Source organism: Mytilus trossulus, chromosome 1 (genome assembly GCF_036588685.1).
Source record: "Mytilus trossulus isolate FHL-02 chromosome 1, PNRI_Mtr1.1.1.hap1, whole genome shotgun sequence".
Lineage (NCBI taxonomy): Eukaryota > Metazoa > Mollusca > Bivalvia > Mytilida > Mytilidae > Mytilus > Mytilus trossulus.
Window position 1 is genome coordinate 49,722,912 of NC_086373.1, and position 25,255 is coordinate 49,748,166.

General features: G+C 30.9%; 1 protein-coding gene across 1 annotated transcript in view; it reads left to right on the forward strand.

Moving 5' to 3' along the window:
* Window positions 1-1,568: 1,568 nt before the first annotated feature.
* LOC134723820 (plexin-B1-like) overlaps window positions 1,569-25,255 on the forward strand; it is a 32,597-nt gene continuing 8,910 nt past the window's right edge. Inside the window, exons 1-16 of the mRNA XM_063587395.1 lie at window positions 1,569-1,674; window positions 3,265-3,419; window positions 4,462-4,653; window positions 5,129-5,198; window positions 8,431-8,634; window positions 12,819-12,992; window positions 13,897-14,122; window positions 15,777-15,925; window positions 16,460-16,590; window positions 17,935-17,994; window positions 18,475-18,546; window positions 19,478-19,544; window positions 21,733-21,879; window positions 22,198-22,354; window positions 23,034-23,198; window positions 23,626-23,732. Coding sequence (XP_063443465.1) covers window positions 1,618-1,674; window positions 3,265-3,419; window positions 4,462-4,653; window positions 5,129-5,198; window positions 8,431-8,634; window positions 12,819-12,992; window positions 13,897-14,122; window positions 15,777-15,925; window positions 16,460-16,590; window positions 17,935-17,994; window positions 18,475-18,546; window positions 19,478-19,544; window positions 21,733-21,879; window positions 22,198-22,354; window positions 23,034-23,198; window positions 23,626-23,732 — 2,133 coding nt within the window. The 5' untranslated portion in view covers window positions 1,569-1,617. The remainder of the gene's footprint in view (window positions 1,675-3,264; window positions 3,420-4,461; window positions 4,654-5,128; window positions 5,199-8,430; window positions 8,635-12,818; window positions 12,993-13,896; window positions 14,123-15,776; window positions 15,926-16,459; window positions 16,591-17,934; window positions 17,995-18,474; window positions 18,547-19,477; window positions 19,545-21,732; window positions 21,880-22,197; window positions 22,355-23,033; window positions 23,199-23,625; window positions 23,733-25,255) is intronic.

Below are 25,255 nucleotides of genomic sequence, written 5' to 3' on the forward strand. Positions count from 1 at the left end.
ATTATCATACTTCTTTTTTTTAAATGACGATAGATCAGTCTTAAGTTTTCTTCGTTGTGTTTTTTGCACTGTTCATGGTCTTTTGGTCTTTTCTTTTTTCTTTTTTTTTTGCAATGTTTTTGTATATGTATTATTGACTTATCAGTTTTATTGTACCTTTGTTATCTTTCGCCTCTATTTAAGCAGTTATACATTTCAGATTTATCCTATAAGTGGACCAGTCAAAGGAGGAACATTGATAATAGTATCTGTCATGAACGAAGATGACGACCCGGATTATTTTTTCATTGATGGAGCTAAATGCGCTAACATTACAGAATTCGATGAAAAGGACGATTTTTTGTAAGTTTTTGTAGTAATGCAATAGATTCGAAATAAAATATTGACATCAAGATAACAGTTTGACTATTTTTGTAATTGGCTTGCTGTATGATATAAACAAACCATATTCCTTTGTTCATATATATTACTGAAACTTAAATCAGCTATGATAAGATGAATAAGAAAGACGAACACTTACAAGATATCAGAAACTCTCTCAGGGACAATACACATCATAGATACTAAATAAGGACAATAACGCTTGCACAAACAACACATCTAGAACGATAAAAACAACAGATGACATTTAAGATTAATGTTACTGTAATTAAAGTTATTGCAATTAAAAATATATTTAAAAAAATATCAAAATACTCATACAACATATTGTTTTTCTTAGTGATGAAACTACAGTTAACGTCACTGACACTTCAGACGAGAAAAATAGTTTGTAAGTTTACCATATTAGTGCAATAGGTTTGGAATATACCGTCATCAAGAATATATTTTGGCTATTTTGTCTATACCACACATTTCCCTTGTATTCATATATATTCATGAAACGTAAGATTATTCTTAAATGACAAAAAAACAAAGTTTTCTGAACCATCTAGTAAAATTTGTTTTTTACAAATATCTCTTAAAGAATTTAAAGGAAAAAAAAGAAATATTGACTATTAGTTATCATATGTGCTAGGCTTCTGATTTGATACGCCACACATGCGTTTCGTCTACATAAGACTCATCAGTGACGCTCAGATTAAAATAGTTAGAAAGCCATACAAAAGTTGAGGAGCATTGAGGACCAAAAATTGATTATAATAATTTCGATAAATTGATTATAATAATAATCGCACCAATTTCATGCCTAAACCACACAAGACACAAAATTGTGCGAGATATCAGAAATTCGTAGGGACATAAAGAAAAATCGAAATACTAAAAAAAAAAGGATTAAGAGAACGAAATAAAACTTATTACAATTTAGAGTTAGGTGAATATCGGTATACTTGTACAGTATATTTGTATTACTCAATAATAAAACAAAAAGTAGGGTCGTAATTATTATCGTACAAATGAACATCTTAAATTATTTTGAGGTTTAGCTAAAACCGACATTCCAATTGAAAAATAATTAGCATTGTGCAATTTTATTTATGGATTCTGAGTATTGATCAATATATGGTCAATATGGACGTTAAGTATCTAATATTTATTAAATTAGTAACCATATTTTTCAGCAGGTTCAGTTGTATAACTGGAAAAGTTTCGGAACCGAATAATGGCACAATAAACATGTCATTTAAAGGTTGTCCTAGCCCTATATTGAAAAATACATATTTTACATACAAGGTAAATATATTGGATACAAACATTTATTTAATTGACAAAGTATACGGAAGTTAATTTTGCACTTTTAAGATAATAGAAATTTTCGACATTTCTTGTCAAAATAAAACTGCATTGAGATATGTTGATAATCAATTCAAAATCTTTATGCTGCTCTAAATTCTTTGTAGCATAGTCATAGTTGCTGTAGATATTCACAATCCCGAAAATATACAATATGCAATATTTTGAATAGACTTTTGAATACTTCGCGTTATATTTGTTTTCCGTTGTTAATAGTCTGATCATTGTTTTAGAGATTACGTTAACTTCAATTATAATTGGTAAAATCTCACTGGTTCATTTTGAAGGTTGCAAATTTGCCTGACACGATTTCCATATTTTGACAGCTCTTTTGAAAATTGATGATACCTTATGTTAATTCAAAATTGATCATACTAATAATTGCACCAAAAGTATGGTGAAGTGCTTGCAGAGATGCTTAAAATACAAACGGAACAATCTTCTGACTGAATTATAGATTTGTAACGTCTCCTACTAAAGGAAAGGAAAACATTCAAATCATTAGTTCACAAGCTGTTATGTCTGATGTTTATTAATCTGTTCAAATGACTGTTTCAATAAATATTTTGATAACTTTTTTTATTTACTGCTTGTATATTGTATATTATTGCTTGTCATTGTTTTTCCTTTTTTATATGCTGCAAAATTTAGTGGATTGATAGCATTTACAATGTATTTGGTATGAAAATATGTAGTCTATTACTATTTAATTAAAAAATTCATTTTCATACATTTAATTGACAGCAAATTAGTAGTATGTATTAGCCTTTATGTGGAAGGATGGCTTTCATAGATTATTATGCACTCTAATATCAATATTTACCATTGTATGACACATCAAAGTTGAATTATAGTAAACAATCTATTGTGTGCATAAAAAATTGAACATATCTATATCTTATCCACAAAGTATTTTTCTGTCACTAACGGTGTTACACCACTAATTCGGGCCCGGCCAGAAAGCACATACCAGAAAGTAGTACATATTTAACACAAAATAGTTCCTACGCATGAGTGTAACTTTCGAAATATATAGAATATTTAGGTATTATTTTTTTTTGGTATCAAATGAAAGCTGAAGGACTGGTGATTATTGTAGAACACTTTTGGACTTTAAATTTTGAATATTATAAAACAAAATGCACCAAATTTTAAAAAGAGGGTGCATTTTGTCTGTTTGTCAGATCTGAAGTACCTGTTTTGGTACATCCGAAGTTCCGGGAATCAGTTCTTTCTTATATGCCATTAAAGGTATGTTGATTTTTTAGTACAAGACACCATAAAGTGTTGCTTTGAAATGCAATGATTGCCACTTTATTTAAACTTAAAACAAAAAAGGTTGAAACGGAGGAATTTAACATAGAAAGCAATGGGACCATGAATTAGTGGTGTACTTCCTAAGAATTCTAAGAAAATCATATTTGAACTGTCAGATGTATTCAAACAAATAATTAATGCTACCAGACTTTGGTTTATTCTATGTTTTTCCCTATATTGATCCGTGGAGTTAAATCGCCATTGATATTTCAGAATCCAGGTGACATCCAGAACTTTTATCCTAATAAGGGAATTTTAGCTGGAAATACAACCATTACCATATCAGGCCAAAATATCGCGTTTGACGGACCAGATCGATACAATATAGAGTTATGTGATGAAAGTGGCGTCCAATGCATAGAATGCAGGTTATTTGAAATTGATTATATAGATATTGGAAGATGTAATATGAGTGCCAATGTGACAACTCTCCATCCAAGTAACAATTCAAAAAAGTAAACCATTATAGGTCAAGGTACGGCCTTCAACACGGAGCCTTGGCTCACACCGCACAGCAAGCTATAAAGGGCCCCAAAATTATATGATTTGATTATTTTGATTTGCATTTAAGCTTAATGAAATCTCAATACATGAATGATCATGAGCATTCCACAATTTAAGTCGACTTTTTTAGCATATGTTCATTTCATCATCTGCCATTTGATATAACATTGTGTTCTCAGAAATATAGTCAATCGATTGCCGAATATTTGATACTTTACAGCTAAACCATACCAGGCGAACATGAAATTAATGTTTTTCCCGAGAGAATGAATTATAGCGAGAAGATATACCGAAATATACAAGTTGAATGGGGTGGTCGAAATCCAGAAGATGATACAAGGAAACACCAAATGAATAAGACAAATAACTAAAATAAAACAAGCACGCGATCACACAAAACTGAAGCTATGATTAATGTAGAATTTAAAAAAAAACTCGATTGGAACATTAGCATGATAAGGTTGTGCCGACATGTTAACACATCTATCCATTGACCTATCACGAATTTAGAGTTAAAGCGAAATTTTAACCTGGACTAAATTCTATTATCTTTATACTAGTACTGGCGATAGTAAAAGTCAAAATGTATTTACACTGTAAAAAAAAAGGTTAAATATGACAGTAAATAGGTCAAATGAAATATACATTCTGTTTCTGTGACTTGATAAGTGAGGTTCCTCTCAACCATAATTCTGACCTAGTTGCAATTGTTTCACAACAAAACATCAAGTATAATGCCTGTAATTTCTTACGTCAACGCGACAAAGATTCACCTCTAATTACTTAATCCCTGATGAATTCAAGAAAACATATGTAATTAAATGCAGTGACACATGGTATGTTATATATTATTAATTTTTTTATAGTTTTTAACCATTTTTGTAATGCGGTTTCATGTTGTTTCAGCATTCTAGATAGTGTAGATATGAAAGCTTCAAAAATAATGTGCAAAACTGGAGAATCAAATGAACCTCGTAACCTGACAAAGCTGGTTGTTGTTATAGATACTTCGACAACATTACGACTGAGAAAAACATTTCGTTATTTACCGAATCCAACATTTAATATTTCGAATGAGACATTAAAAGCTATCGAGAGGTTGGTTTTAATTAATTTAGAATTCACGATGAGGTATATTAGTGACAGCAAACATTGTTTTACTCAATGATCTTTTGAGCTTTTGATTTTGCCATTTGCTTATGGACTTTTCGTTTAGAACTTTCCTCGACGTTCTGTAATTTTGTAAGTTGACTTTTTTTACAGATTTTTAAAATATAGTTCTTTAAAATACTCATGTTAGGTTCACAACTGTTTCATAAAACTGTACAAGGTTAAGACTTTATAACGTTTTATCAAATAGGTATACGGTTAAACACCTTATAACGTCTATTTCAAATATCAAAAAGATTATAAGATAGAACTGAATTAACCCGGTTAAGTTAAGAAGCCTAGGAGTAATGCTCCATTATTATATGTTTGATTTTTTTCACATGTTAATAATTGTCATCTTAAAAGTATACATGAGTCATGTCGATAGTGAAAATTTATAAATTTGTGTGATTTTATACATTAGTGGAGGCTCTACATTTACAATTAATGGTGATGGTTTCAATAACGTTGGACAGATAACTGTCGAAAGAGTGGTAAGTGATTTCTAATTTACCCCTAATTGTATACTCTTTTATAAATTAAGAAAACACATTTTTGATTTTGTCTAGCATGGTCACGATGTCATAATATTGTAGTAGATTCATGGGATATCACCATCTTTGATTGCACAATCCCAGTATACAATCGGACAAGTTCTTAGCCTAAATCTACAAATTTGTTCACAGATGTGCAATTTATTGGAAAAACTTTAATTTGTATGAAGAAAAGTAAGAGATTAATTGCACTAACTAAAATGATTTAACGAATTCCAAAACACTCGTGTTTTCAAAATCAATTTTTCAACTTAGCCATTCAAGGTGAGAAAACTCTTTTACTAAAACAAAAAAGTGTACTGTTATGAATTGGATATTCTATTGATTTACTTGTAGCATGAAAACATGTTCGGTGACATTTTTTTCTTTTTCATTTTCTTAAAGCAAATCATAAAACCTATAAAGTGTTTTTTATAAAAATCTATTCTTATTTGTGTAATTTTGTACGACTTGTAGCTTGAAAAATAGCACGATGACCCATTCTTTTATTATATTTTTGAAAAAAAGCATAGTAAAATCATTATTTTGTTTAATCATAAAAATAAAATCTATTATAGGAAATGGATACATATGATCCACCTTAAACATACAACAATTTTAGAATTCACTCACCTTACCAAATAATTTAGAATCATTTAATATATATTTTGAACACAATAAATTGATCTCTGAATTACATAATGACTCTAATTGTTATCAAAGGTACCATGATTATAATTAAATACGCCCGACGCGCGTTTCGTTTATACAAGACTCATCAGTGACGCCCAGATCAAAATAGTTAGAAAGCCAAACAAGTACAAAGTTGAAAAGCATTGAGGACCCAAAATTCCAAAATGTTGTGCCAAATACGACTTAGGTAATCTTTTCCTGGGAAAAGAAAATCGTTAGTTTTTCGTAAAATTCTAAATTTTGTAACAGGAAATTTATAAAAAGGACCATATAATTGTCTAAACAACTGGAAATATGTATTCCCTATTGTAAACAAGGTGGTCAACGCCAAATCTCGAAGACTGATAAATGTGATCATTATCATTGTATAATGTACTACCCGTGTAATTCTGACCGGCTGTTTATAAATTATATAAACTTGTACCGTGAGAAAATGCTTATTTGGGCAATAAACCAATAAAATTGATTTGATATGATTCAACACGCCCTTTCGATTTGTTCCAGTTGAACTCTTAAAATATTTCATTCATGTTCAACTCACATAGATAAAACATAAATTTGGAAAGGAAAAACGTAGTTTTTATACGCCAGTCAAAATTTTGACGGGACGTATTATGGTATACACATGTCAGGTGTCTGTCTGTCCGTCTGTCTGTCCAGCGTAAACATGTCGCACCGTAACTTGAGAACGACTTATCCAAATTTCATGAAACTTAATATAGTTGTTTTTTACGATGGTCAAATGATCTGTATACTTTTTGGTGAAAATAAGATTTAAACTTTTTGAGTTACGGCACTTTGTAACTAAAACAGGGGTGTGTTTTTTCACATGTCGCACCGTATCTCAAAAAGGATTCTTCATTATGGCTTAAAACTTTAAACACTTCTTAGTTATATTAATCTTAATATCTGTATACTTTTTGGTGATGATTCAAAATTTCATTTTTGAGTTATTGAGTATTTTGTAAAAAAGGGGGAGGGTTTTTTTTACAAGTCGCGCCATATCTCAAAATCGATTAATGATTATTGCTTAAAACTTTACACATGTCTTTGTTATATTAATCTAAAGATCTGTAGACTTTTTGATGATGATTCAAAATTTTATTTTTGAGTTATTGAGTATTTTGTAAAAAAGGGGAAGGGATTTTATACGCCCGTCAAAATTTAGACGGGACGTATTATGGTATACACATGTCCGGTGTCCGTCTGTCCGTCTGTCTTTCTGTCCGTCTGTCTATCCGGCGTAAACATGTCGCAGCGTAACTTGAGAACGACTTATCCAAATTTCATGAAACTAAATATAGTTGTTTCTTATGATGGTCAAATGATCTGTATACTTTTTGGTGAAAATAAGATTTAAACTTTTTCAGTTACGGCACTTTGTAACTAAAAGACGGGTGTGTTTTTTTCACATGTCGCACCGTATCTCAAAAACGATTTATGATTATGGCTTAAAACTTCAAACACTTCTTAGTTATATTAATCTTAATATCTGTATAATTTTTGGTGATGATTCAAAATTTCATTTTTGAGTTATTGAGTATTTTGTAAAAAAGGGGGAAGTTTTTTTTTACATTTTCTGCCGTATCTCAAAAACAATTTATGAATATTGCTTAAAACTTAACACACTTCTTTGTTATATTAATCTAAAGATCTGTATACTTTTTGATGATGATTCAAAATTTTATTTTTGAGTTATTGAGTATTTTGTTAAACAGGGGAGGTTTTTTTACATGTCACGCCGTATCTCAAAAATAATTTATGATTATTGCTTAAAACTTTGCACACTTCTTTGTTATATTAATCTAAAGATCTGTATACTTTTTGGTTTTGATTCAAAATTTTATTTTAGTGATATTTAGTTTTTTGTAAAAAAAAACAGGGTGGGGACATGTCCCGCTGTGTCTCGAAAACAATATATGATTATTGCTTAAAACTTTCTCAGAAACTATTTTTGATTATTGCATATAACTTCCACATAAGACGTCGGACGTATCATGCGCTCATGGCGCAGCTGTTTATTTTACTGTAGTTTCGAGCAAAGTTTGCTCCTGCTTTTCAACGTATATTCATTAACTTAGACTCCTTTGGTAGCTTTCAGCTGATTTTTTTTCTTCAAAAATGTAGAAGCAAGTAACATCAAATAATAATGAAATATTGTCTTTACTTGCTCGACAGTAGTTTTGTTAGAACCAGAAACAATAAATATTCGAAAGTTTAGGCACACACAGCTCCAATCTATAATTTTGATAGAAAAATTGTTAGGAAACAATATATTATTAGTTTAATAATGATTTAAATTAAACAGCCCTAGTGTTAAAAAAACCCACACTTAATCACTTTTAAGTTGAAAAAGATCACAACGCCAATTATATGAACCTTATCAGTAATTTTTTCATAGATATATACCTTATTTTGTCATTCAATCGTCACAAATTAAAAGAGGAGGTTGCAAAGCGAAAATATCCATATGTGTACTTTCTTTTTTCTTTATTTTTAGGATGAGCCTTGTGAAGTACCTTCTGATAAGCAAGCTGTTTGTCAAACACCGGAAAAATTACTGAATCAGCCAAATGTCCAAACTGTTATTGTTAATTTTGACGGAATAGTCCGTGCTTTTGAAATAGATTATGTTGATGATCCTTTTTTCGAAAGATTCGATGTTGTGATGAAGTATGACAAAGAATCTTCCATTACAATCAAGGTACGTTAAACAAAATCAAGAATCAGCATAAACAATTTATCAACTTATTAACGAGTTTCTGAATGTTCTAGTAACTCATGAAAAAATAACATGTTATTATTTCCTATTAAAGTGAACTGATGTTGAATCGTTATTTGTAATAGTGTGGTTACAGAATAGGAAAAAAGTCGATTATTAAAAGAGTTTATAAATAATTTGACTTCATGTTATACGGCTTAAAATTCGCACAGTCCTAGAAATATGATTTCACTTGAATTTGAGATTGGTCGTCAAAAAGTCGTATGATGCAGTTGTTTTTATTTTAAGCTTTTAGTCAGCACATTTGACTTTAAATGCTGGTCATTAGTTGCATGCAGTTTGGCTTTTTTATTTAAAAGCTGCCCTCCAATATCTTTCTTTTTTTTTTATTCAAGCATCAGACATAATGTTGTATGCATTAGGAGAAAAATTTAATCCCTAAAGCCTTTTGATGGCAAATTATGAAGGTAAAAATTACTGTTAACGGGGACATTTTGTGTTTACCCGATTCCAACATCAAACAATAAAGCGCTGATGAATGGATTATATCGTATCTACTATAAAGTACTAAAGCTGCAAGTTTTCTTTTCATGTACACAAGTTTTTATGAGGTAAGATAACCGATATTTTTTATACTTATTCAATCATTTACTTTAAATTCCGGATAGTTGTGTCCCCTCCATGATTGGACTGAATACATTGTTTTCCTGTAATACTTTAGACTTGATATTACTTGTTTTTGATGATGTTTTATTATTTCGTTGAACTATTTGGGTCCTAGTAAAAAAAATTTAAGGTTGTGTTAATATGATTTTTTTTATACAAGAGGCAAAATATGTTTTTCAGATGTTTATTTAAGAAGAAGAGATTCGACAAAATCCAAAAAAAATAACAAAACTACAAATTCCATTGAAACTTGTCTTTAACATTTCAAAGAAGCAAACATTCACTTTAATCCCTTAAAAAATGTTATTTTCTTAAATATGGAAGATGTATAATTGTTTTTGTTTTTTTACCACTTACAGTAAATTGAGGTATTTTGACACAGTTGATTGGTGTAATGATGAAATTTAACCGAAATTGCGCGGATGATTGTGACTTTTGTTCATTCAAAGATGTACATCTCTGGTTCATTATATTCACTTGAAAATAATTGTTTATAATAAAAGTGGATACGAATGATGCATAAGTCTACATAACATAGTGGTATTTACTGTAACAGTTCACACTGCAATTTGAAATGCAGAACCTTTCAAAGACCTGGATAAAAACCATTTTGCTTAGTTCTTTGATTTCAAAATCAGACATATCGAGGATTTCCTGTCTCTGTTATCAAATTTTGTCTAATGCTTAGTCCGTTTCTGTGTGTGTTACATTTTAATATTGGGTCGTTGTTCTCCTCTTATATTTAATGCGTTTCCCTCAGTTTTAGTTTGTTACCCCAATTTTGTTTTTTGTCCATAGATTTATGAGTTTTGAACAGCGGTATACTACTGTTGCCTTTATTTATCAACACATCATTCAGTCAGAACTTACATTTCGCAGTTAGCTTGTGATAAAGAATACTCCGTAAACTAGAATGTTCGCGTCATATCTTGACCTTTTCTTTGATATTGAGACAGATTGACGACTACAAACAACAATCAATAACAAACTTTGGAGGGTGATTTCAACTTTCCAATTGTCAATTTCCCCATGTCTAAATGTACTACACTCCTGTGTGTATCTCTTACGCTCGTGCAAACAGGGGTGTACCTCTGGTTACTTAAAACAGTCCGCAGATTTTAATGGGAAATTCAAACATATCAGTTGATAATAATATCAAAACAGCATAGCAAAAGTCGAAGAACAACGTAAATGACAAACAAAATTCTGCAAAACTCTACATAGACCACGAAATATCAACACGAAACATACTGAAAACCAGGTTTTTTTTCGTGTTCCCCCTGAAGGTTTAGCAGATTCTATTTCAACTGTGACATCTGAGTGTCAGCTTGGAAATTTAGATTTGGTGACATGTACTTAATTATGAAGAAGAACTGGCGACTATAACAATAGACACAAAATAAGTTTATAAATCACCGTATTACGAATAACATTACCTTTAAGCTCTGTCGTGACCTAACTCACTAGCAACAATTTTATGCGGTTAAAGGTTGAAAATTTGCAATTAATTTGTGTTCCATTCCTGTTTGTAACATATTGATCCTTTTTATTCGCATGACACGGGTTACATGTTGTTGATACAACCAAACTGAACTCTTTTTGATTTTTTTTGGAATTCCCCTAGGTTGGTTTAAAACATAAACATCGGTAAACAACTATTGCCTTTAATGTTTCTTCGAGACATACAGATAAAAAACAGCCGGCTCAAGTCATGAAATCAAAGTCACGGCTATCAAAGGTTTTGCTATGTGTACTATTGTCTGTCTGTGATTGTTTTTCTTTTATTGGGCCATGGCGTTGTCAATTCATTTCGACTTATGACTTTTAATGTCCCTATGGTATCTTTCGTCTCTGTTTCATATGCTTGTTTCTATTGTAAAAAAAACTACAACCAACATAAGGAATTTCGTTCTCTAAAACAGAACATTAATGTAATGGCTGTGTAATGCTAATTTGTCATACAGCCACAATAAACCTTTACCGGGAGTCAAACTTTCTTCTGAATGACAAGAACATTCACAGAAGAAAGTTTTTTTACCATCAGCAGTGCGATATAAAAGCTATCCCTAGATATCATATCAATTATACAGACCAGACTGTAGGGCATAAGGACCACGACAATCGGAAACATTCCGCAGACTACAGTCATGTGATTATGACTAGTGTTACTGTCGATACGGATCAGAGATGGATTTTTTTTCTTTACTTTTGTTAAGAGATATTTTTATTTACAAGCAGCAGGACAAGACGTTTCTTTCAATACAGGGTCTTCTGACATTCTTCCTAGAGGTGCACTGATATTTCAGTTGTTTGTGTCCCCCATTTATAGATTGATATGGCCAAAGTGTATTTTGCACTAACGAAATGTTTGAAATTGATGTCTAATAACGTGTTTTTGTCGTGTCGTGTTCTTTAAACACTATGGACCAAAACTGACATTCGAGATTTGCAAAACCTTCCACTTAGAAACATATTTATTCCATTGAAGGGTCAGAACGTTTTTATAACGTTCCCACATTACAAAAGTCGTTTGAGGTCTGAATTACTGTTTAAAATAACTTATATGTAGCGCTAAGTTAATCTATCCTGCATAGACAAAATGAATAAAAGGCTGTTTTATCATAAAACAAATCTTTTTAAAATTGTCAGTTTATCCTAAAATGGTTTATATTCCTATTAATACAAATTTATGTCATAGAAATCGTCCTGACATTGTAAAAACTCAATTAAAAGTATGTTTGGAAATAATTGTCGTTGTCTGTTATGCCTGTACCGAATTCAACGTATATGGCCAAAACTTAAGTTTTTTTGTTTCAGGGACTCTATTTTATATGACTATTGAACGGCGGTATACTACTTTTGCCTTTATTGTTAAGAACCTACCTTTATGTTTTTAAACCCCTCTAGTAATATGTGACTGCAATACTAGTACGTGAAACATTTTTCTCTTATTTTCAAAAGTATAGCTATTTTGAAATATTGATACAAATACGTATGGACACATTATAGTCCTCGGAGGTATCATCTACTCAGTAGGATGTGATTCCGGACTAACATGATTTAGATCACACCTTTTTCGGAAGTTTCTGTTGATACATATTACGAAAATAAGGGTCCCCATCCAACTCATCTGTACAACTTCAACTGAAATCAATATGCGATAATTAATGTCTTTTCAAGACAGATTTTAAAAATCTTGAAAAACAGTTTTTAGACTTATTCAAAACTTTTCAAGGTTAAGCTTCAAGTCTAAAATATATGATGTCCTTCATTCCTCGTACAGAAACAAAATCAATATTTCTACAAGAATGTGATATTTTAACGGAAGTTGCCATATGCTAGTACATAACGTCTCATTGTTAATTGTTAAACACCTTCTTTCGTCTCCCTTTGGATTTCAATTTATAGGATTCGTGTTTTAATTCAAACGATTTCATATCAAGTATATCACCGTACTTATTTTGTCAATGCTTTGTTTCCATTTTGATTTGTCCTTATAGGGTAAACATATTTTAAATGGAGCTAGATTTGAAGATTACAACATACAAGTTGGTTTAGATGGAAAATGCCTCATCTCTGGAAAATCTGACATAGACATGGATTTTATCAAATGTTTTCCCCCAAAAAACGTTCCTCGAACAAATAAGTCAGACGTAAATACAGTTCATGTTATTGTAAGTATAAATGAAAGTATTCAGTTCAATGTTTGACAACAGAACATGTTAACTAAGAGGCAGCAGTAGGATTTTACCTCTTCGGAGCTATAACATCAGTTGTAAATGCAATATGAGTTATCAGTTACTGCTTGTATGCCCCATTTATAGCATTATGTTTCTTGTCTGTGCGTCCGTTCGTCTGTCCATTCGTCCGTATGTCCCGCTTCAGGTTAAAGTTTTCGGTTAAAGTTTTTGGACAAGGTCATTTTTTATGAAGTTCAAGTCCAATCAACTTGAAACTTCGTACACATGTTCCCTATTATTTATCTTTCTAATTTCAATGCCACATTACATTTTTTACCTCATTTACATGGTCCACTGAAAATAGAAAATGATAGTGCGAGTGGGGCATCCGTGTACGTGTACTATAGACACATTCTTTTTCTTCCTATATTGATGCATAATAAGTTAATTGATTTTTTTTACCTCCGTTAACGACGGTGAAAGAAAATCTAGTAAACGATCAACTCCGTCCGTCAGTTCGTCTATCAAAATTGAATTTCAAGGAATGGAAATGAGTTTATGTTTAATCTACAGTTTAATAGATTCTGGTTGTAGTATGAAACCATTCTTTTTTTTTATTTTCGAGTCACTTCAATCATTTTGCAGTTTGAAATTTTAAAAAACTCCTTTTATAACGAACATTTTTGTTTGCACCTTTCATGTCCTTTGCAAGAGATAAGTTGAGTTGTAGCAGGAAAACCTTTAGATACAAATTAAACCATTTTTATTTAAAAGAAAATATGTTGTAAATATGTGTGTGGCGATTATTAAAGGAAATAATTTTGTATCTGATGTGGAGCAATCACAACCGGTCAAACAAGTCCAGAAGGATATAGCATAAGTTATGAAAATATTGCAGGTTGAGGTTGGAAGGATAGAGGCATATATTGGTGATTTACAGTATCAGGAAGACGTCAAAGTACTAGCTATTATAGTTGGTGTTTTGGCTGCAGCATTGATTATTGCTGTTGTGATTGGTATATTTGCTGTTGTGGTTTTAAGAAAGAAAAAGAGAAAAGCTATCAAAGAATTCAAAATGGAGCTGATGACACGTGAAGAAATGGTACGAAAAGCTAGCAGAGAAGGTACGGATTAATATAAATAATGTAAATGGAAAATTATCAATGGTTAATTAGGCATATAAAATGTGTATTTGTATTAACATCCGATGATCAACTATGAATATTTCAAAAGTGAAATTTCAATTTCAAAATAATCTAACTGTCCAAATCACAAATACATTATATCTTATTGTAGAATGGTTATTTTACACGGCTTTTGCTGATGATTTATCTTCTAATGTTACAAGTAGTGTTTATTTAACAATAATGGTCATTTGAAATCGTTCCAGGAGGATTGACTGCTATTATCCTTTTGAAAACAAGACGTTTTTTTGTAAAAATAATCAAGCAGCGTCTGCAGAAATACGAAGTATAAATTTCGTAGATAATATAAGAAAGAAAGATGTGGTATGGTTGACAATAAAACAACTCTTCACAAGAGACACAGAAATTTACAACAATAAGGCCTTCAACAATAAGCAAATCTCATACTTTATTCCAAAGTTTACTTTACTAATCCTGATCTTCTTGATATGACGTTGCTGCTCAAAGATCATCGATCGAACCGGATGTAAATTCAAATTAAAGACATGTCTGAAAATATTTGATTGGTGAAATGAGTTTTATTGTTAATCTGTATGGCAATGAACATGCACATGTTCTATTTATCAAGTACATATGTGTACACATACCCCTGCCCTGTGTTATACGATGGTAACATCAGTCAATAAGACTTACAACAGGACAAAAACTTGCAATGAACAAAACAACTGATTTCAGTAGTGAATCAATATATATTAAACTTTCTTAAATACCTCAGTTTGATACATTCATGTTTCTTGTCCAGTTGAATATGTCTCACTGTTGTGCTTGTGCTATTTTTATTCTATTTAAATTACACGTTACACGTTGCACGTAGGGTAATGGTCCGAAGTTCCATGACTACTATTTAAATATGTCAAAATAAAGGATCCCTAAAACGAGTCTAACGTATGATTCGTCACGCGTACGTACCTTTCGTCAATTTGTAAGAAAGCTCTACTAGTAAGAGTAAAATAGTTGAATGTAAAACGTGATTCATCATCAGTAATTAGTAGTTATAGTATTATTGTAATATTGTAGTCAGTGAGACGTAGATAAATTGGTGTGAATTACCTGAAGCATTGACACATAATTCAATAAGTGATAAGAAACATGTCAAATTAAACATAGATTCCTTTAATTTGATTATTTGTGATACCATATATAAATATTGGCCTTTGTATGAGGTCGATAAGGGGTAATATTGACCTAAGCGAAGCATATTGACTGAAGATGAAGTACTAGGTCGATATAACATTGTATATCTCAACCAAAGCCACAATTGTTATATTACTCAGCAAATATATTGGATGAACAATGAAAAATTAGTGATTTTCAGAATGCCGTTTCAGCCTCATGCTGCCTACCCTGTGAAATATGCTGTTTTTGACCTCCGAAAAGCTTTTGTCTTCAATTTGAAATAACAATATTCGATTAATAATGTTTAAAATTTATGTAGCGGTGTATTTTCAGTTTGTTTTAAAATTATCACCCCCAAAAACTGCACATGTCGATTAGTTGCGGTTCTTGATTATGTAGCACTTGGGACAATTCTTAACGATTTTTTTACTTTCAAATATTTCTATTTCTTTGTTAGAATTTGCGGATGCGCAGATGACAATGAGAAGTATCAAATCTGACCTTTTCACCTCAAAGGTGCCATTTTGTGACTACCAGACGTATATCTATCGTCAGCTCTTTCCAAACCAAGATATAAAAACTAATCCTTTACTTCAGGATTTAGGGGTAACTAGCGCACAATTGCTTAGGATTTAAACGTAAATCTTTTATATCATTTTCTAGTATCTTATTTGATATTTTTTTCTAAATTTATTTTTGAAAGCTTATTGGCATTGGCAAATACAGTGTTTATAGACACCAGGATTAAAATATGTGCACATGACGTTTCTACAAAAGAGGGACGGAAGATACCAAAGGGATAGTCAAACTCATAAATCTAAAACAAACTGACAACGCCATGGCTAAAAATGAAAAAGACAAACAGAAAAACAATAGTACACATGACACAACATAGATGATTAATCAGACAGGAACATTGAATTATATTGAGTTAAAAAGGATAAAAGTAGACTGCTTTATTACACCTCCAACCATGTAGAGTTGCAATTGGGGTGTTGTTGGTTTTTTTTTAATAGAATGTTCAAAACAGATATTCTAGTTTCGTGGATCAGTGTGAAAAGTCGCCATAATTTAAAAATTACGGCTTTTAAATTCTGCACACATATGCAAATGTTAAAAATATGTTTCTTGTTATTTAAGGTATCAGATGAAAGAAATGAAGGGATAAAGACTGCAATGGACAATTTGGAAATTCTGTTCTCGAATAAACATTTTCTGGAGTCATTAATCCAGACACTTGACCGCCCGAATATGCTGACTATTCAGGAAAAGTAAGTAAACATTATTGGTTTCAATATTTTATTTTGTTTGAAACGAAATAACGTTGTCTTATTTAATACTTTAATAAGCTTATAAATATGAAATTATGATCCTCTTTTTTCGCTTTTTACGCACAGATATGTTCTTATTTTAATGAGTGTAGTTACAATAAAACTTTCAGCGTCGTTTGTTTTTTTAACGACACCAGAGATAAAAAAAAATATAAAATTATTAAAAAAAGATAAGTCGAAATGTATTTGTACGCTTAACCGTGAAAAAATAATTTTCCTCAAACGATTTGTGTGCCATCACGTCAAAGTGGCTCCTTTTTTAACGTATCAGATATGTCCACTTCAAAGCAAAATAGCTCTGAATTTTCATATCTGAAATATTCTTTGAAGCCATACTCGTTACTTATTTTCATATAAACAATAAAGCTTATGCACACTATAAGACATAGACAAATCAATGCCAAAAACGTAAAAATACAATAAAACCTGAAGGAATTAATCCTAAATTTATCATCAAATGACAGCAACATCAACCAAGCAAACACCATATATATAAAGTAGTATGTGGTCATGAGAAGACTAGGTTTGTACCCCTTGACTTTGAAAACAAAATGCTTTCAAAACAATCAAATAATGAAATCGATACTCGGTGCAAGACGGTCAAAAATGTTTTATATGATGCTTAAACACATATTTTCATCAAATGTTACCACATACTTTGCTGTGTTGGAGACCCATTGTTGGCCATTGTGTTTAAGTTGAAGAACTGGTGTCTACTGTGTTTGTCTAATTTTTACAATAAAATATGTTTGTCAACTTTTTTCTGTTCTTTGGTCGGCTTGTTGGATCGTTGACTTGTGCCCATGTCCATTCTTAATTCTATAATCAAATAGTCATTTTAGATAAATTCGACATATTGACAATATTATGACATTTCAACTGAATTTTTTAATGGAAGCTACGATAATACGTTATTGTGTTCAATAATCAAAAATCTACATACTTTGTAAATTTTGCTATTTTATTATTTCAAGACCAATCAATGACTCTTTCAAACCTCTTTCTTCACAACTCCAATTATATAAAATGAACATTGATGGAGCAGTACCTTGGCTTGGGTGGAGGGTTTACATTTCTGTTTTCTTTCACTTAGAGGCCATTTTAATTTAATATCAATTAGTATTCATAATATTATATTCTTCATTCTCAAGCACATTATCATTGTGCAATGTTGTTTTGTCTCAAAATTTATCACTATTTAGAATATTCTTCTATATCTGTAAACTGAACAAGACCACCTTGAAAATGAATTTCATCAAAACTAATAATAATTTGTTATTTCAGAGCACATTTTTCATCAGTTCTGTCAATTTCACTGATGGGAAATATGAGACTCTTCTTCGAGTAAGTAAACATTGTTTTCCGAAACCATCTATTTTATTTTTCTTTGAAGAATACAAATCTTTCAAATACGATTATCATTTAGTTATAAGCATATGATTAAAAAAAAATAGAAAAAAAAATGATAACGCCAACAGGCAGCTGGACTTGAATTGATCATGTTGTGACAATTGTTTTCGATTGTTCCAATTAAGAGACAGTGAACAATACAAATGTTATGTAAATAGATTTATGACTTTTATGTACATCAATCAGAATGTGTATATTCTCAAAGTTGCTGACAATTGTTTAATAGAAGTTTTGAAAACTTGAATTTGTAACCACTTAAACCAAATCGAGTATACAAGGACATCTTTATTTTTTAAAGTTTTATCTCTCGAAAAAATTGAAAAGGTGCACATTTTTATAATTAGTAGACATAGCAATTTCTTTCTTGTCTTAAACTCTTCTTTTTTTATAAACATACAAAACTTATTTTTGAAGTTTGATAGATTGTCTAATGGTAGATATGATTCGGTCAGCTTCGAAAAAACAGCACAAAGTTTTATTTAGAAGGTAAGTAATATCGTCCCGATCATATGAATTGAAATACAAATATCAGCTGTCTATCTGGCATGGGGTCTAACGTCAATTTGAATGTATATGCATGTAAATACATGTATAAAACTACACGAGTACCGACTCTGGACCTATGTATTTGTATCAAATTGATTACGGTTACATGTATACTCAAACATAACTAATCATTTCCTTCCATAGAAAACAGTAAAAAAGCTTTCTTGGAGAATGAGTGTTGTCAATGTTTGAACTTGACATAGATACATGTCATATTTAAAGTTGCTTAAATGTTTTACTTTGACTATGATAAAGTTACAGACCAAATATGACATAATATATTAAATTCTGAAACGCACACTAAGATGTATTCCTTTATGTAAATAATTCCCAATATATAATGCTTTACATTGCACATTTGTCTCAAATGTAACTAATTGTTTGAAAAGATATGAGACCATATATACCGATTCCAGCTTCAAAAGTTTTGAAGATGTCGTTACAGCCATGTATTGTATATAAGGTTCAAAGTGATAGCGAATTACTTATAATTGAATACTAAATCTTACTAATGTGGACGTTTTGTTATCGAACATAATTTGAACGGTACAAAGACTCTTCCTTTATTTTCCTGACTTAAAGCCCGATCTCTTTGGACAACGGGTTGGTCTCAAGATGGTTCACATCAATGATTACATTATGCAAACATAAATACAGTATTTAAACTCGTATTGCCAATTCCTCATTTAAACAAACATGTCAGTTGAACAATAAGGCTTGAAGGAAGTCTGGTTATCAAATTTAAAAAAAAAATTGTGGGACATTGTGTTCTTTTCAAATTGAAATAATGCAATATTAATTATCAAGTACATAGAATATATTAGTATGATGTAATCAGGATTGGCTCGTTCGTAGAATCGTTATTTTACAGGTTTGAATCTATTACTCTGAGGTTGATGGCAAACTGGTTACAGATAGGACTTTATGGACAGTTAACGGTAATCGTTGTTGTCTAACCTTGATAAACAAATTATACAGGGAATAAATTCTGATTCTGTAAAATACAGTATTACATACCTTGTTACTTACGAAACGTTGCTTTATATATGATACATATAAAGTATTAATTGGTCAATAATCGTACTCAATGTTTGAAACATCTGGAGTGTCATAATGCTCTTGATGAGAAAATCTTGCAATGCAAGCTATGCAGTGATATCCATAAAAGACGAACGTGTTAATGAATTCTGGCTATGACAAATTACATTCAAATGTTCACCTTTAAAAACTCACCAAGGACACCAGGCTTATATGTATAATTTTAAACGCAGACGCACATAGTCAGTAGTCAACACTTTTGTCTTGACATGAATTGAATTATCATTGATATTGTTATAATTATAAGTTAGATGTTTACAAAACTTTCAACTTTTGGATTTCTAAGGCTTTTCTACCTCAGGAATAGATTACCTTAACTATATTTGGCAAAACTTTTTGGAATGTTTGGTCCTCAGTGCTCTTCGACTACTTATTCTATTTTGCCTTTTTAACTTTATAATTCGAGCCTCACTAAAGAGTCTTTTGAAGACGAAACGCGTGTCTGGCGCAATATAAAATTTCAATCCTGGTATCTATTATGAGTTTATTTGTATACATTAGATACATCAGTTGCGTTTTAACTACAACGGATGAAATGAAAAAACGAAGTGTTTAGGAGCATTTGAAATTAAAACATTTCAGAAAGTTGCTTTCCGAAAGTTATTTTCAAATACAGATGAGACAATCTATGACTTGGATAGAAAACGCTTATTGTATCTAATATTTCAACTATAAATAGTAGATTAACAGAGAAAATTAACTTATTTGACACTTTTATCCCATATCAGAGCCTGATTTCGTCAGTATACGTCATAAGGCGTCCATGGCTCTGTAGTTTACTCTCGGAAAATTTCACAGTGGAAATGCAAGCTCCGAAATCGCGTATCAGCTGGTAGATAACTTGTAAAAAACGGTCTGTTCAGTCAGACAATTAGTATTCAATAGATATTATTGGTCAGTTTAAAAATAAAATAATGAACTGAACATGACTGAATAATTTATCGTTCAGATTTTCAGATTGGACAAAGACAAAAATGAACAATTCAGACTAAAATTCATTTTTCAATGTAACGTAAGGGTACCCAAATTGCACCGAGTACCCAAATTGCACCTATTTAGAAAAAAATAGCAACAAAAATCTTACAAGATTTCCTAGAGACTAAACAATTTGTATTTTTATGATTTGATACTATGCACGTCTTTCAACATAGGTAAACATATTTAGATATACACAAAACGTTCATTTTTTTTATCAACAGATGGACTGTTTACTGAAAAAGCAAAATGTACGAAAACGTCACCATGCGACGTCATCAAAACGTCATCTTTTTAAAATTAGCAAATACAATATATTATAAGTATCCATTTCGTAAAATATGAAGGGTAAGCATGGAAAAATATCCAATTGTTCAAAATATTTGAAGAAATTAAACAAAAGCCCGGTTATTAGACTTTTGGCGATGTGAATCTAAGCATGGATGCAATTTGGGTACTCCTCATTACAGAATCATGGATAGTTTGGAGGTTGATTCAAACCCATTTTTCAATGACTCAAAATGGATTAAAATGTAAATTGGTGTACCTATACAATCAAGAAGGATAGGGCTACAAAATAAACACAGTATAGACATTTTTTTCTTGATCATAAAAAAACGTAGGTGAAAAAAACTGTCAAAATAGGTGCAATTTGGGTACCGTCACGTCAACTTTCACGAATGATAATTTTGGTTGAAAATCAAAAGGTGCTTCAAAGGAGTAAAAGAAGTATGCATGGTTGTGTACTTGTTTGGCCTTTAATTCACGGAGTATAGTTATCATAAACTATAAATACACAACATTTTTTTTTACTCTTGAAAAAACTGTTTGCATGAGAATTTCAGGAGGAAAATAGTTTAGTCGTGGGAACGTATATTTCATTTGATAAAAAGAAATCTGTTCTCTGGTCGGATTGTTGTCTCTTTGACATAATGCCCATTTCATTCTCAATTTTATTTAAGCATCAAATTAAAAATGATGCATACAAGTGATCAAACTTTATTTGTCAAATTATTCATTATGTAACAGGATGATTGTATTGCATAATTACAGTCAAATTGTGGAATGCAACTGTTCATGTTATACAAAGCAGTGAAGACAATTATTGAGATGGCACCAATAGACGCACTCACATCTAATTCAAAGAACACTATCGCAGAGGAAAAACTACTTAAAATGAGGATTGAGCATCAATCTTTTGTAAGATATTCGAAAATTAATTAATTATATTTGTTTGGTTTTCATGGGATGAAAGGTTTGAAAATTCAATTACAAAATCTGACTTGATTTTAAGTTCATATGTTTTAAATCTTTTATATAAAGTTAAACATCATTTCTTTTTTGAACCTATGAATATATCTTTTTTGTTTCAAATATGACTTTATATAGCTTTTTGGATAAGCAATGAAATATGAATTTCTGTTCAATAAACAATATCACGAACTCTGTTTATTGAATGGAAAATTATGTTTTGTAAAATATTTTTGTTCATATTACTATGAGTATGTTTTTTTTCAGACATTGCAAATAGATTTGAATGGAACTAGTGACGAGCACTATCCTGTGAAAGTTCTTGACTGTGATACAATATCACAGGTGAAACAGAAATGCTCTGAACAGATTAATAAAAATAAACCTGCTTCGGAAATACCAAACAATGATGAACTTTCTTTAGGTAAGTAGTTCTTGTAAAGAAACAATAAAGTGCATTTACATGTATTTAAACATTTAATCAGAAAAAACAGTTTCTAAACTTTTTGTGCAAATATGAATTTAAGTTTTGACAAATTTGGATCACCATGGACCGATGCACTTAATCAAATTCTTTTTTAAAGATATGATATCTGTTTCACAGACGACAATGGATATGTCAATTTCGCCGGTTTTCACCGGGTTTGCACTTACATGAGAAGCACGAACTTGTCACACTTGGATAAGGGTCTGCTTATCCCTCCGGAGCACTATAGATCACGTTCAGATTTTATATGGTGTTTGTGTTGCTCAGTCTTTATTCTCAATTTTATTTAGTTTTCAATGCTGTACTGTTATTTGTCTTTTTGTCTTTTTCTTTTCTTGGCACATCGTTGTCAGTTCCTATTTTACTTTATTTATGTAAATAACCAAAAGAGAAGATACCAAGGAGCCAATCAAAAAAGACCAACGAAACAGACAACACCATGGCATAAGAGAAAAGAAACTAATTGACAATCAATAATAACTAAAACACAATAAAGCAAACTAAACTTGAGCAGCTCGAGCCCCGGATTTGAACTAAGATATTCCGGAAGGATCAGCAGTTTCTGTTTCATTTAAACGAAACGTCGTGTTTCACATTACAATTTTAAATATTTTAGAGTGGCAAGAAGGGAGAGCTGGAAAACTTACACTCAATGATATTGACAACACAAGTGAACGAAACAATGAATTGGTATGTCTTAATACCCTAAAACATTATATGGTTAAAGACAACAGTAGAATGGCCCTGATGTATAAGCAGCATGACGACCGAACAGATAATGGTAAAATGTATATTAAAAATTGGCAAAATTTTATGACGTTATTTCAAGAACTTGCTTTTATACTATCGTTATCTTCAAGTTCTGATATTAAACTTCGATGTCTATGTTAGTTATACTTGCAAAATGTGCAAAAAAGTTCAAACGGTCTGATTATTGTCCAGACCTTCATCTAAAATAAAGTTAAACATGTTCAATAAACACATTATGTTACCAGGATCGAAATGGTTACACCAGGAGCGCATTACGTTAATTAAAGACTCATCAGTGACGCTCGAATCAAAAATGATATAAAGCTTTGTTACATTTTTCAATACATAAGAATCAGCTAAATAATTTTAAAGATCGGTACGGCTTAGCTTGATAATTGGCTTAAATTTGGATCACAACACAAAGTTATTTAAGTTAACATTTTTTTCAATACAACCAGCGAAGCCGATAGCGTTCCAAGAAGAAAGTCTTGCGTCAGAGGATATTACTTTACTCATGCCGGAAGACGTCGAATGCTCGGAACTAGAAGGTGAAAAGTGGCACCTGGTAAGTTCATTTATAAAAAAATTCTCAAATATGTTATTCTTCAAATTGATGTTCTACAAATAAAATGTGTGTGGGTCGCAATTAGGAGCTTCAGAAACATATATGTTTGATTTATTTTGCCATTGAAGAAAATAATCATCATAAACATTATCCCTTTAGTCGTAACGTAATTGAAAATTGGATTCAAAAGAGAGTTAATTGAAAGTTCTCATGTGTATAATCAATCATAAATAGATAATCTTTTTTTTTATATATATTTCAATACAAATATAACTCTTCGGTAATACCATTGCCTATGATATATTGAGTGCAAGCGCTCAAAGCAAATTTCAAACACATCTTGTAATAATTAGACGGACTATTTCATGATTATACCAATTCATCAGAAGTCAAACAAAACGGAGTTTGATATTCTGGTGTGTTTTTTTGCACATGTATTTTATAATTTTACTTATATTCATAATATTTGAATTTTATTTTTTCTTTGAAATGTGCAGGAAACAAATTTGGTGAGTAAATTATGTACATGTACAATCTTTATGTTTAAGGATCGTCTTCATTCAGAATAATGTTATTATTTCCTGTAAATCCGAATCATCCCATTTTTTGGTAATTTTCATGACAGTTAGTAAACATACACACAATTTCCCGTATTTTTTTTCAGTTTTAAAATGTTAATTTGAATATTCAAAAATGTTCATGCTTCACATATATTATTATTTCGTCATTGATCCTATCACTTGATATATTTTTATCAAAAAAAAAACGGTACCAATAGTTCTCCACCAAATGGGCATTTCTACAATAAATGTCTTCTCAGGGATGCTAGAGGTCCATATAGTAGAAAATCAATTGAAAAAAAAATCAAACAAGTCATCGAAATGTATTACTCAGAATACTGCATTATGGCTATTGTTAATCATAACGGACCCAGCAAAATAATACCTTCACAAGTATGTCGATAATTAATAACAGCGTATTGATTAAAGAACAATACATTGTGTCTTGCTAAATACATTATTTATCTTCAAAAAAAGGAAAATCACAAAAATACTGAACTCCGGGGGAAACTTTAAACGGAAAGTCCCTCGTCAAAAAGCAAAAGCTCAAGCACATCAAACGAATAGATAGCAACTGTCATATTCCTGACTTGCTTAAAATATGCCTAATACTGTCTCCAGCTGTTTTTTAGTGCTTCAAACCCGATAATTTCGTTTCGCTTTTACACAATAACACGATCAAAATTTTTTACAAATTTATGTCCCTGTTGTTATCGTTGAAATATATTACAATCAAAGTGGTACAAAAAGGGATTTTTTATACATTGAAGTATTCTTTTCTGTGCAATATCAAATATACCAAGTATTCCCTAACATTTCCTTGCGTATGTATATGTAGTGATTGTTGCAAAGTAAATATTTGACCATAAGACGTTATAACAATATACAAATGTCCAGCAGTGTTATAGGAACCATCATGTAGTATCATACATTATTGTTTAACCTTTATATTGTATGGCCCTT